Here is a 14,158-nt window from a genome sequence, read left to right as displayed (position 1 = left end):
ATAGTTGCTATTTCACAGTCACTTCTTTTTCTCCTGCTGGACTAAAGGTGCTAATGAACTTATACACAACTTTAATAGCAGGGCGGCCCAAGTGAATTTGCTTGTTTTTTTTAAGGGGTTACTTTTCTTTGGGAATCCAAGATTCAGGTGCTAAGCGAGCCAACCCTGTCTGGGAAGGTATAAGGCACAAGAAAAATAATTTTACTTTTTCCTGCCATCTTCTTTGTTACTCTTGTATATATCAGACCATATGAATACTAATTAGAATGAGGTCAGCAACAGAAGATACAAATGTGTCTTTGAACTACTTCATCTGAGAAACTCACCTGATAAATGAAAGAGATGGCTTGACTGCTATTTCCAGAAAAGCAAAAAAATCTAATGTTTCATTACTAATGTTTTATCTAAAAACATCACTGGAAAGTCCTTATGGTAAGGAGGATTGTGTTATTTAGTGCCTGAATACGCAATTCTGAACATCAAACACATCTGTCTTTTTTCTCACAGTATTTCTATCTTTCTGTAAATGTCACAGGAAAACAAATTATTGGCTGAAAAGTCAATGTTCAGAGAGAATTTCACCATATGTTTTTGTAAAGGGATTTTGAACTTTGCCATTCACTCAGCATATTTAGCAGCAAGTAATGGCAAATGCCAGGATTTGTTCAGTTCTTCATTTCATTTCTGTCCACAATATTAGATCTCCTGGGTTAAATGGCATAATTGTGCTGTAGCATTTCTTTGAGGAGAAAAAGAATTCTTAAACATATATCTGGCATATATTAACCCTGGTAGTAGCTATGGGTCACTAGACCAGTAGCAAACGTTGCACCAATTATTACATCCCCCCTTTGGTGCTTAATGCCTTATTTCATGCCATAGCAATTGACAGGGTCAACTATTATGACTGTTAAGTACATGATTAATCCCTTTGTTTGAAACTTCCAACATTCCCATTGCATTTTGTGGGCTCAGACTTACCCTTAATTGAAGTTCTAAGGACTAAGTATATAAGACTTTGTGGTCATCATATTTACTGGGCAAAGTATGGGAGAGGGTACCCCATTATTTGACCTCCTTTGCACTGTTTCACGTGGATTGCAATTTCAAAATCAATCGGGACCCTCCACACTCCTGGGATTTCTAGCAGAAACTGGCTCTGTGCCCCTATTTACACTATATACAGACAAAATTTTTTGGAGTTTTTCTCCAAAAAGTATCAAAAATGTAATGAAAAGTTCAAGCCATTTATTAGGACATACAGGACCTTTTACTTTTTGGAGACAAACTCACACTTTTTGTCTGTTGCTACTTGCTTAAAGGAAAACTATACCCCCCCAGAATGAATATTTGAGCAATAGATAGTTTATATCAAATTAAGTGGCATATTAAAGAATCTTTTAAAATTGGAATATATATTTAAGTAAATATTGCCCTTTTACATCTCTTGCCTTGAACCACCATTTTGTGATGGTCTGTGTGCTGTCTCAGAGATCACCTGACCAGAAATACTACAACTCTTACTGTAATGGGGAGAAGTGTGGAAGCAAAAGACAGAACTCTGTCTTTTAATTGGTTCATGTGACCTAACATGTATGGTTTATTTGGTTTGTTTGTGTGCATCCTAGGATCCCAGGGGGCGGGCCTTGTTTTTTTAAAATGGCAATTTTCTATTTATGATTACCCAATGGCACATTCTACTAAAAAAGTATATTATTATGAAAATGGTTTATTTACCTGAAGCAGGGTTTTACACATATCTTTTTATAGAGACCTACATTGTTCAGGGGTATAGTTTTCCTTTAAGCTCCCCTATTTATGCTGGCTGGTCACATTAACAGTGTATATAATCATTATACAGACTGTGTCACATTGCTCTGTCACGCTGTGAAACAGACAGAATTATGTTACAAATTCCTTTATTCCCAGCTTACTGGAGTCTTTGACAACCTTACACCAGGTTTTTTTAAAATCTTTCTTTCTATCCTTCTAAATCCATAGGGTGAGCAGCGATGTCTTGTACTCAGTGCACGTCTGCCTTCCCCTGCGCTGACAGAATAACGAGCAGCACAACCCCAGTCTGCAACTTGAATGACAATATATACAGTACATTTGGTATCTTTTTACAAGCTAAATGAGACTTTGTATCCAAACTATTTCACAAAGAGCTTAGTACAGCAACATAATATGTCTCTATCCAATTAATTGTCATTAATATCACTAACCTTTATATGGCATGTGGGATCGTGTTTTGAGAAAGAGCTTCCTTCCCCTCGTGAGTCTCTTCTTCTTGATGTTGTAACCTAAGGTGTTGCATCGATTTTTCCTGCAGCTCAGGCACACACCCTTGTCAAAGGTATTGATGTCCTTGCACCAGTAAGCCATGCTCTGCTTGTCGTCATTCAGCAGAGAATCGATGAACAGATGGACTGACCTCTCATGGGCACATTTCACTGTTTCTTTAATGCCTGACATTTAGACGCAAGCAAAAAATCTAAATGTTAACAATATGTTCTCAGTAATATTCTCATTGTTTGCAGGATAGTTGGGACAAATAGCTGGTGTGTCAATAATACAGGGCTGACATTTGAGAGTAGGGGCCCCTGGCAGGAACCCTGGAGCCCCTATCTATGAAGAAAGCAGTAAATCAGCTAAGCTGTAACCCTCCTGCCTGGGGGTTCTTGCGGTCTCAAGTCACTATTAGCTGGAGGGCCACAAGTCTAACCAGCCTAAAGTATATGTTAAAATACAGCACAATTGTTACAAAATATGTGTTATTTTAGCTTTGATCTGTGTTCACCCCCAAGGGGCCAAAGATTGTCAAGGGGTGCTCGGCATTCACCAAACTGCTGAGTGTCTCCCAGGGCCGGGCCAAGGTATTTTGGCACCCTAGGCAAGGGCTTAAATCAGTGCCCCCCCACCCGGCCCTACATTATCATTTTCCACCTTCTGCCAGCAGCCATTATGTTGCCCCATGTCCCTGTGCCAGCGCCTATCATATTACCCCCATTTGTACCTGTGCCAATGGCAGTCAATCACTCAGATTACCCCCAATCTGTACCTGTGCCAGCATAAGACAAAACATCCATCATGTTGTTACCCCCAGTCTGTAATTATGCCAGCAGCAACCAAAAAAAATCCATCATATTGCCCCTAATTTGTACCTGTGCCAGCAGAAGCCAAAAATCCATCATAATGCCCCAAACATCTGTGTACCTGTGCCAGCAGCTATAATATTACCCCCATTTGTACGTGTGCCATCAGCAGCCAATCCCTCATACTGTGCCAGCAGCAGCCAGAAATTCCACAATATTTCTCCCAAATATGTACTTGTGCCAGCAGGAGCCAAAAATCCACCATATTGCCCACAAAAATGTAGCTGTGCCAGCAGCAGCCAAGAGGGAGGTGGGGAGTGCCCACAGTACAAATCATGGGAAAGAGGGGCTTGGACTAGGCGAATTAAAAAACTATTAAAGGCCAATCAAACCAGGGTTTAAAAAAAAGAAAACAAAATTGCTGTTTTATATCGGAATATGGACCCCTGAACTGGAGTCATAAAACTTTATTTTCTGTTAATATAACTGGAATTGTTTTGCCCCAGTTCTATATTCCACTAGAATTAGACTTAATTCTATGTTATGGAAATTCTTTAGAAACACATTTTCACAAGATAGGATTTTAAAATGTTGTCATTATTTAACCCACGCACACCCACATATATATATATTATAATGTCGTCGGTGTTTCTTTGTATAAAGGACATTTCATCAAAATGGATGATAACAATTTATTTGCACACACCAAGCTTTACTGTTTACCAAAGGGACACAAGGATGTAATGATTTATCACTCTATGCAAATGAAAAGCGCTACATTATTCCTGCAAGTAGAATAAAGTGTCTAAAGTCATTTTTGTGTCTACTGTGCCATGAAAAAATTCTCTGTGTACCTATAAAAATACATCCGCTCTCACACAGAATAATTACTGTAGAGGCTAACGTTTAGAAAGTGTAAGAATTTAACAAGGGTGTCACTTTATCTTGCTATCATGTATTTGTAGGTGAGACTCTACCCACACACATCACCCACGTCTTGTTTTTTGTCATTTCTCAAATATGCCCTATTTGCCAGTCTCCTGCTCAATTAAGGTCAGTGGGCACTCACCACTCCACCACCTTTATAAGTAAGTGGATCAGACATAATAAATACTGTAACTGCTATTTCCTTACTCTGAAGCTGGAATTGGGAATTGAAGGGACACTATAGTTATCTTTTTTTCACTGATTATTTTTCACATGCTGTTGTAACTTACTTTTATTCATCTATTTTGAACCCAATCCATGACTTCTAAAAAAAATATTTGTAAACACATTTCATATTCCTCTGAGAATATTATCAGCTAAAATTATTGGAAATGGGATGCATTGCTGCTAATGCCCTAGACCAGTGATCCCCAACCAGTAGCTTGTGAGTAACATGTTGATCCCCAACCCCTTGGATGTTGCTCCCAGTGGCTTCAAAGCAGGTACTTATTTTTGAATTCCAGGCTTGGAGGAAAGTTTTGGTTGCATAAAAAACAGTTGACAAATAGAGATTTCTCTAGGCTGCCAGTCCACATAGGGGCTACCAAATAGCCAATCACAGCCCTTCGTTGTCATCCTCAGGAACTATTTTTATGCTTATGTTGCTCCCCAACCCTTCTTACATTTGAATGTGGCTCACAGGTGAAAAGGTTGGGGATCCCTTCCCTAGACAATAATACACCAGCACTCTCAGCATTCTTAACACTCTCTTCTAGATAAGCAACAAAACCTTGGAGCAGATTGCCTACTGTATTAATATTACCCAAAGTCTTTTGAAAACCACAGCTTCAGACGTGTGGGCTCACCGGGGCTGCCACATCAGGGGCCTGCAATCCTCCCAAAAGTGTGCTCCTGCACTTTCCACTTTCCCCAGCAGTGAGTGGTGCATTAAACGCCTTTCATTATCTGTGTAAAAATATACTCCGTGCACTTTGTATAGTTGGTGCTGCTTAGTGCTTTCTGCTCTCCATTCTGAATCCAGTATTGCTCCGCCTATTAATGCAAGTGAACCCTGGAGATACCACCACCTCTGAACCAGGCGGGAGCTCCAGGGTTTCCTTCTTGCCCAGCATCAATAAGTGCAGCACATGTGCACCTTGGGCACAGATATCTCTTGCACACTCGAACACTGGAAATGAAGCCAGACAGACTTACATACAATTGCATCTGATTTGTGATGAAAATGTACATGATTTGGTTGAATTGCTTCAACAACAGCAATGATGATATTAGCTAGTACTGGGGAATAAACCCACTGATAAAAACCACCATATTTCTTCTGTGTTCAACATTTAGTGCATTTGTTGTTTCGCATTGCCTGTCTGAAGCGAGTAGCCTAGTAACATAACACTAATAATTCATAACAGTTTTTTAAATAGAAGTATCTGGCAGCGTTTTGCATTATAACAGAAGCTAAAAGTTTATTTTTATCACTTCTCACCATGATATCCAATGTTTGTAATGAGGTTCTTAATGTGGCATCCAGGTTGAAAATGGCCTCCATTGGGGTAAAAATCATAATGGGCAACAGGTTGATTAATACCAACACTTAATCCCATGTGCTGTTGAGTAAATGTATGAATGGCATCAACAAAATTAGCATCATCAGGTGACAGGCGGTCTGTAGATGACATTCCTTCAAACAATGGGCCAGCTGGGTCAAGTCCTAAAAGACAAATGAAATCTATATTATGATTATAATACCATATCTATCTATCTATCTATCTGTCTGTCTGTCTGTCTGTCTGTCTATCTTTCTATCTCTGTCTGTCTGTCTGCCTGACAAATGAAATAATCTATATTATGATTATAATACCATATCTATCTATCTATCTATCTATCTATCTATCTATCTATCTATCTATCTATCTATCTATCTATCTATCTATCTATCATCTATATATCATCTGTAAGTCTTTGTGCATGTATCTATCTGTATATGTTAGTGTTTTTTCTTTCCAACAACTTTGGGTCATCTACTAATCTACAACTACTAATGAAGCTGTTTCCATGGCATTTCCAGTGACAGCGGGTTACCAGTTCAGCTAAATATGATTTATTCTGGAGTAGCCAGCACTCTTTCCTCTGGCTTTTTTTGCTGAGTGCTACAGTATTGTATATGTATATGAGTGGTAAATGTGGAGTGTGTCAATTTTTTCAATTATTACTTTTACATTTGTTTCTTGATTACTTTAATTATGCAAATATTCTTTTACTTGTCAGATTTTCAAATAAAACCAACAGTTTATTTAGGGATGCACCGAATCCAGGATTCGGCCAAGATTCGGCTTTTTCAGCAGGATTCGGATTCGGCCGAATCCTTGTGCCTGGCCGAACCGAATCCTAATTTGCATATGCAAATTGTGGGGAGGGGGCGGGATTTTACCTGACTTTTTATTACAAAACAAGGAAGCAAACCGATTTTTTTCACCTTTTTCCTTTCCTGACCCTAATTTGCATATGCAAATTAGGATTCGGATTCGGTTCGGTATTCGGCCGAATCTTCCAAGGAGGATTCGGGGATTCAGCCAAATCCAAAATAGTGGATTCGGTGCATCCCTAGTTTATATCACTAAATCAACTTCCAATCTATCACTAATATATAAAAACACATAATTAGAATGGACAGAATTGCTGAAATGAAATAATAATTAATATTTTACTGCAGCCAATGCTTGTGCATTACAGTTAACATTAAACCCCTCCTTGCTCATGCTGCAGTGGCCATACTGTGAAGTCAAGATACTTGCTTCTGATGCCTGTACATTTCACTTTAATTTCAACATTCCAATGTCATGAATCAATTTGTGTATGTTGAATATTATGTTTTACAAGGATTATAATAAATATATGTATTACCTGTAATTCGTCCAATCTTGTTTGAGCCACTGATATAATTGCCGGCAAATCCCGAAACATGTGCACCAAGACTGTAGCCAATTAAATGGACGTTACTTCTCGGAAATTGAATAGAGGACTGGAAAACAACATGATTCATATGTTTAATTAATACACTGGGATGGTGATGGCATTAAATAAATATACTGTGTGAGAAAGCAATAGGACAAAATGCTATGCTAAGATAATGAAAAACAATAACAGGAAGGAACATTCAGGCAGCAAGAATTTTTATATGTGAGGGGACCTCTTCAATTATGCTTTACGTTAATGCCCATCTGGAGGGGGCCTTAATGAGTTAAGTTGAGAACAGCAGTCCATAAACTGTAGTTGGTATGAGCTGTAGAGACCACAGCAAAGTCTAATGCTTCTGCTGTTGACAGGACAACAGTTCTATTAAAAGACATAATTTCTATAATTAAAATGCTGTTCTTTTATTAGCTTTTTTAAAGTCACACAGGTATTTGTACTGTGGCTCTTCCTTATTATACTATATATCATCAAATTCATATTAATAAATATTATATGAAACACAAGCAAGAAATTCCAAGACCCCCTCATTTTGGGGATCATTTGCTAACAAAGATGTACATATTAATGAAGTAACTCACAAAATGCACTCAATTGTTGATGTTACTCTAAAAATCATAGCAGCCCCCATTGCACCAGTCATTTATTAATGATTAATTGTATGAATGAGCTTCAATATTTGTGACTTTTGATGACACTGGGCATGACAATATTCTACATCTGTTTATAGTTTAATATTCCATTTTAGGTTCAGTGTGTCTGGTAAGTGGACATTAATGATAACCACAAAAGTTGCTTGAAATGAATTAAACAAGATCATATAGTGGAACCTGTGATGGACCTTTCAATGTATGCAATTATTCAGAAACTCGACATTCCCTTTGCAAGTCTATGTTGAAGATGCAATATATGCCTACATTCAGGAGGCTTACATTGAAACATAGTTTAACAAAGAAGTTTTAAGGAAAAAAAACAATGTAACACAAAAGTACCTTGGAAATTGGGATAGCCACAGCTGAGAAACTGAAGATATCAAAGAGCTATAGCATAGTGTTCTTTCCCTCCAAAGCCCAGTGCAGGGCCCTGACAGCAGGTATGGAGGGCATAGTGAATTAATCCATTGGCTGATGCCATTGCAAGCATCCTCAAATCAATGGAGAAGCCACCACACAATCTCTTTTTCTCAATTTTTTTTATTATTTTTTAAAAAATGTTTACATTTTATTATTTGTAGAAATAAGTCAAATCAACTGGTCTTTCTGTGTTGTTTCCTTAAAGACTTTCACCAGTCATCCAACATATTTCTCAATATGTGAATACAAGGTGGGTTGTGGGTACACTCCAAGGCTAAGTAAAAATGCGTTTAAATACAATGAAAGTGCAACTGATTTGTCCAATTAATCAATGCAGATTCCCTGGTTCCCTGTCTCATAAGTAAATTAGTATATATATGCAAGTGCATGTGTTTACAAAAACAGGGTTTTTTTGTTATAAAGCTATCATCATAAAATTGGTAAGCCGCAATGGGTGTTGGTTCTGGCAGTCTCTCTTTCTCTTAAAAGCCACAAAAGTTAGTGGCGGGGGAGAATCAAGCCCTCTAATTGAAACCAATGCCAAGGTCAGGAGATAGTTATCCCAAGGAATGCTACTTTTATACTATGACCAGAGATATACCACCGTATGGAGTTTACCTTGATGTGGAATGGTGGTTTTTCAACTTTATGATCATAACTTTGTAACGAAAAACCCCTGTAAACACATGCACTTGCAAGTCCAGTTGATTTGACTTATTTCTACAGATATACCATGACCTGGATGAATGACATTATTCACAAAGACATTTAAAAAATGTAAGTAAATTGCAAATGTGCTCATACATAAATAAATATATATGTATATATATATATATATATTCCTGATGACGGCTTGAGTTTGTAAGCCGAAACGTTGAAATAAATGTACCAGCTTTTTTTCACTTATCAAGACCTATGTGTGCGGAAGTTTTTTGCTTTATAGATATGAATTTTTGTTCCAGCACCTAGGCATCACCATCTGAGTGCACATATCTAGTTATATGTATGTATATATATATATATATATATATATATATATATATATATATATATTTACAGTATGGAGAGTTTGAATCCAGTGTAAACTAACAATGGTCTTTATTTTCTCTGCTTTGTGTATGGCAACATTTAAGAAAAACTATGGATATATTTTTAAAGTAAACCAACAGGCCAAATATATTTCCTAAACTATACCTGTTTTTGGGCTTATAATAAGGACATATGTATACTGTCTCTTTACAGTAAAATGAATGTCCGAAGATATTATATTCAATTGGAAATAAATTTTTACAATTGTATCTAAAAATCTTGATCATAAATATATTATCACATTTTAATTTTAATGATAATGTCATTTGATCGTGCAATATTATTACGTGATGTTATTTTTATTCTGATTAAATTCCATTAAGAAAACACTGACTCTGCAATTCTTACATATGTCCCAAAAGGCAGTGAGCAACACTTTGTTTTTTCAGTTTTCCCCATAAGGACAATTGATATCTTCCTTGTTCCCTAGTTCATTTTACTGTGAATCATTTTACTTCATCATGTATTTAAATTCAGAGCAGGTATAAGAAACAGAAAATTGTGTTGTTCCATGCAAGAACTGATATTTAGTAGCCGAAAGACATCAACATCATTTTGAAGAAAGAAGCAAAGGTAATTATATAATGCTGATACATTTTACATATAAATGTGTATTGGTACTAGAATACACAGTGCAATAATTTGCCTATCTGAACATATTTATGCTAATTATATGGCTGTTAAAGTAGAGAATTGCTTTACAATGGCCTGCAACAAATAAAGAACGTGACTTTCAATATTTTTTCCTTCTAATGACTGGGGGCACTTAGTTGATTCATATGAGTAAACAAGGACAGATTGCAGAAAGCTTATTACCTTAAGGCAGGCTATTGTCCCGTATACTGCCCCTTACTAAAATCCAACCTCTTTTCTTTGTCTAAGATACCAGAAACATTAAATCAGATCACATTGTGAGGAAGTATGCTGTCCTTGTACCTTGGTGATTCTTAGTAATAGATGGTGCGGCAAATGGTTAGGGCTGTTCTTGTAGGGTAGAGCCAGATTGGCTCATGTCCCACTATGGGATTGCTGAAAGAAAGTAGAGATGCACCAAATCCATAAATTTAGGATTTGTTTCACTAACAAATCATCCACAAGAAGATTGGCTTTATAATAAACCAAACTGAACACTAATTGGCATATTCTAATCTGAGAATAAAGGGCCTACTTATGATTGCTCCAACCTTTCATTTTTTAGTTGTTAATTTCCGCAAGCCTTTCGGTTTTTATCTTTAATTTCCCCAAATGGGCTTTTTTAACAAATAAAAACTTTGACAGCTTTTATATGCCAAAGTTCTTAATCATTACCAGCCTGTTTTTTTGGCCTCAAACCCAGCATTAGTTAGGCAACTTAATGGGGGGGGGGGAGTCCTTTACGATTGTGCAAGCCAAAACCCTAAAGCTTTGTGTCACAAAAAGGTGTTCAGATGTCCAGAACTTGGATCTGATTTGGATTCAGATTAGCTGAACGCAGGAACGTAGATTTGCTCATTTTTGAATTTGTTTGCTTTTTTCTTGATTACTAACATATTTAAGAAACAAAACTGGAAATGGAAAACTTAATTGGCGTAAGTTGTGTAGAAGAATGCTTGATTGCAATGAAAATTGCCTTTTATCATACGTTTACAGTTTAGAGTTTAAAAATACGTAAAAATTCAAAACAATATTGGATATTGAAAATATACCTCCATTTACTTCTGTGGACGCTTGCCAGGTCTTGACTGAGATAAATTCAATAAAATAATTCTTAATTTAAGCCATACCTGACCTGAAACACTTTGCTGCTCTACTATGTGTATCTAGCTGAGAAAAGAATGTGGTTTCATCTAGAAAAGGAAGAAAGCATTATAAAATTATACTGTTGTTTTTCTGGAGGTCTTGTAAAGGCAACTTGGACTTGTCTGTTCTCTTCTATTTCTGCCTTTCCATAGGGTTGCTGATGTCTTCTGTTACAGACTGCAGACTACTGTGATACTTGGGAGACTGCATAAACTGGCACTGTCTATGATTTTTTCTTTTTTGATTAATTTTATCCCAGCATTAGCATCTCTTTCTGTTGCCAGCCTCAGCCAGTGAAACCCTAATGTGCTGCTCCTGGATTTCACCTTTTCTGTGCACGTCATGAATACAAGTCAAGTAAGAAAAGAGAGGACTATTGGTTTTAAACAGAGCTTTTTCGTGCTGCCCTTTGGAAGCTTTTATTTAAATATCAAAATTAAAAAAATGACGAACTTTATGGAAAGGAAAGATACAGTAACTAAATGTATATAACCGCCCAACAAACACAGAAACACAAATGGAACTTAAAGGGATACTTTCATGGGAAAAAACATTTTTTTCAAAATGAATCAGTTAATAGTGCAGCTCCAGACAAATAGTTTCAAACCTTTTTAAAAGCTAGCCTTTCTAGTCATGTGGAGTGATCTGAGGCTGACTGACCAATGGTTTCTTCTGCTTCTGCTGTGACATTGCCAAACTGAGACACAATGATAAGGGGAAAAAGTTCACATAATGAGTTTTGTATTTTTAAAAATCCTTTACTTGCTTCGAAATTATGATACTTTCACCTAATTTAGGGTGAAGAAACTGTTTCACTGGATAAAAAAAAGTATTTTGTTAAGATTAAAAAATAAAATACAATTTAACATGCAGGACATCTGGTATTTTGGGGAATAATTTTGAAATTGTAAAGGAGTAGGGGTAGAGGGTATTAGAGGGCACTAATTTATTTAAATGTCACCATATTATTACACGAATAATATAAAAAAACCTTTTTGAAAAATAATAACCTTAAAGGGATTGTGTCATCGGAAAACATGTTTTTTTCAAAACACATCAGTTAATAGTGTTACTCCAGCAGAATTCTGCACTGAAATCCATTTCTCAAAAGCTCAAACAGATTTTTTTATATTCAATTTTGAAATCTGACATGGGGCTAGACATTTTGTCAATTTCCCAGCTGCCCCTGGTCATGTGACTTGTGCTCTGATAAACTTCAATCACTCTTTACTGCTGTACTGCAAGTTGGAGTGATATCACCCCCCTCCCAGCAGCCAAACAAAAGAACAATGGGAAGGTAACCAGATAACAGCTCCCTAACACAAGATAACAGCTGCCTGGTAGATCTAAGAACAACACTCAATAGTAAAAACCCATGTCTCACTGAGACACATTCAGTTACATTGAGAAGGAAAAACAGCAGCCTGCCAGAAAGCATTTCTCTCCTAAAGTGCAGGCACAAGTCACATGACTGGGGGCAGCTGGGAAATTGACAAAATGTCTAGCCCCATGTCAGATTTCAAAATGTGGAGTAGCACTATTAACTGATGCATTTTGAAAAAAACATGTTTTCCGATAACAGGATCCCTTTAATGATAGTATTCTGCAGTTACTGTTCTTTTAAAATAGTCTCAGAGATGTCACTTTCAGTATCTGAAAATGAACATAAACATTATGGCAGTTAAGATTCAGTAGCAAATCCATATTCTCATATTCCCATATTCCCATATTCCGTAAGGAAAGGAAAGCTGCAAGATAGAGAGATGAATGCATTTTGCACTTGGTAAGAGAAATCTTATCTTTGGGAGATCTGCTAGAAAATGTAATAAATAAGACTGCTTGCCTCAGTATCATGCATTAATGCACTAGTATTGGAATTTATTTTAGTGATTTATCAAATGATGTGCGGGTATCCAGAAGAATACATTCAAATGTATATAATATTTTTCAGTAAGGAAGAGAGAAGAGTAAAGTGGATTAGCAGTTCATGTGGTATAGAAAAACATATTGTTAAATACTGTAATTGTTGCTTGAAAATAAAAGTTGGAGATACAAAGTCGACACTTAGCTGGTCATTTTCACTGGAGAGTGGTGTGTGCTCAGAAAATATAGATACAGCTTACTCTGCTGTGAACTGGAAACCGATAAAGCAGAGCTTTGCTGAACTGCTGCGATCATATTTACATTTTTATACTGCTGAGAAAAGCTGTTTTATTTGCTGATTTTTTTTGTAGAGGTAAAACTGCTTTTATTTTTCATGTTCTGCTCCTGGCTGAAATAAAAACCATTTTTTACTTTAAAAAGACATTTGGAATCTTGACCATTGCTCTGCCACATACAGTAATGAATATGTTCTCAGGAAACTCTTCTCTTCTCAGGAAGCCCAGCGACTCCCTCAGGGATATGGGTTTTTGAGCTACAACTATCGAGTACACCAAGAATTCTTTTTTCCCCTTCAAATAAATGGTCAACATGTTTAATGAAAAAGCCTTTTAATATTAATAAAATATGTACCCTGTGCTATTTGTTTTATCTGCAGTATATATTTGATATTTACTTTCTTTCATATTTTGTACAAATTGAAAAATCTGTATTTGCTCCTGATTATTTAATGATTTTGAATAATTGTTTTTGTCAGGTACAAATATTTGATCATCTGGAGCAGGCACAAAGATTTGCATCTGACAACATGCCGAGATTTGCATTGCCTGGGGAGCAGATACAGGGAGAGCAAGGTGCAGTGTGGGTAAAAGAAACACTTTGTTCCTGGTTCTTATGTTTTACACATGGCCCCCCTTTTAGGAAATGGTTAAAAATGTAATCAAAAATTTAAAATTAATGTACAAATTAGAACTTTAGGTATGATTAAACAACATAAAGGGGTTTATTTATCAAAATCAAAATTTTTAAATAAAAAAAGTCCAACCAAGCTAGAATCCACGACCTTATTTATTATTAAAAAAGCTCAATTTAATTGGTTCAGTTAAAAAATCAATAAAATAGAGTTGTACAAGTTTTTTCGCGAATTGCATAATTTTTTCAGGTTTTTCCCTGAAAGGCGCACATTTTTGGGATTTTTGACCAAAAAACTTGGATTTTTTGGCTAATTCCCATGCAGGCCACAGAAACTTCAAAATAGGATAGGGACCTTATACAGAACCCCAGCAGGTCTGAGATGGCAGATTTTCAAAATCAGGCTTTTTGCTG

At 36.4% G+C, this 14,158-nt stretch overlaps 1 protein-coding gene across 1 annotated transcript in view; it reads right to left on the bottom strand.

Annotated features, from left to right (window-relative positions):
* lipc.S (lipase, hepatic type S homeolog) overlaps window positions 1-14,158 on the bottom strand; it is a 52,521-nt gene that overhangs the window by 11,799 nt on the left and 26,564 nt on the right. The window contains exons 4-6 of the mRNA XM_018255480.2: window positions 6,942-7,059; window positions 5,524-5,748; window positions 2,226-2,468 (exon numbers count right to left, since the gene is read on the bottom strand). Coding sequence (XP_018110969.1) covers window positions 2,226-2,468; window positions 5,524-5,748; window positions 6,942-7,059 — 586 coding nt within the window. The remainder of the gene's footprint in view (window positions 1-2,225; window positions 2,469-5,523; window positions 5,749-6,941; window positions 7,060-14,158) is intronic.

Source organism: Xenopus laevis, chromosome 3S (genome assembly GCF_017654675.1).
Source record: "Xenopus laevis strain J_2021 chromosome 3S, Xenopus_laevis_v10.1, whole genome shotgun sequence".
In the NCBI taxonomy this organism is placed as follows: domain Eukaryota; kingdom Metazoa; phylum Chordata; class Amphibia; order Anura; family Pipidae; genus Xenopus; species Xenopus laevis.
The sequence above is the reverse complement of the archived record's forward strand: the minus strand, read 5'-3'. Positions and strand labels throughout refer to the sequence as shown.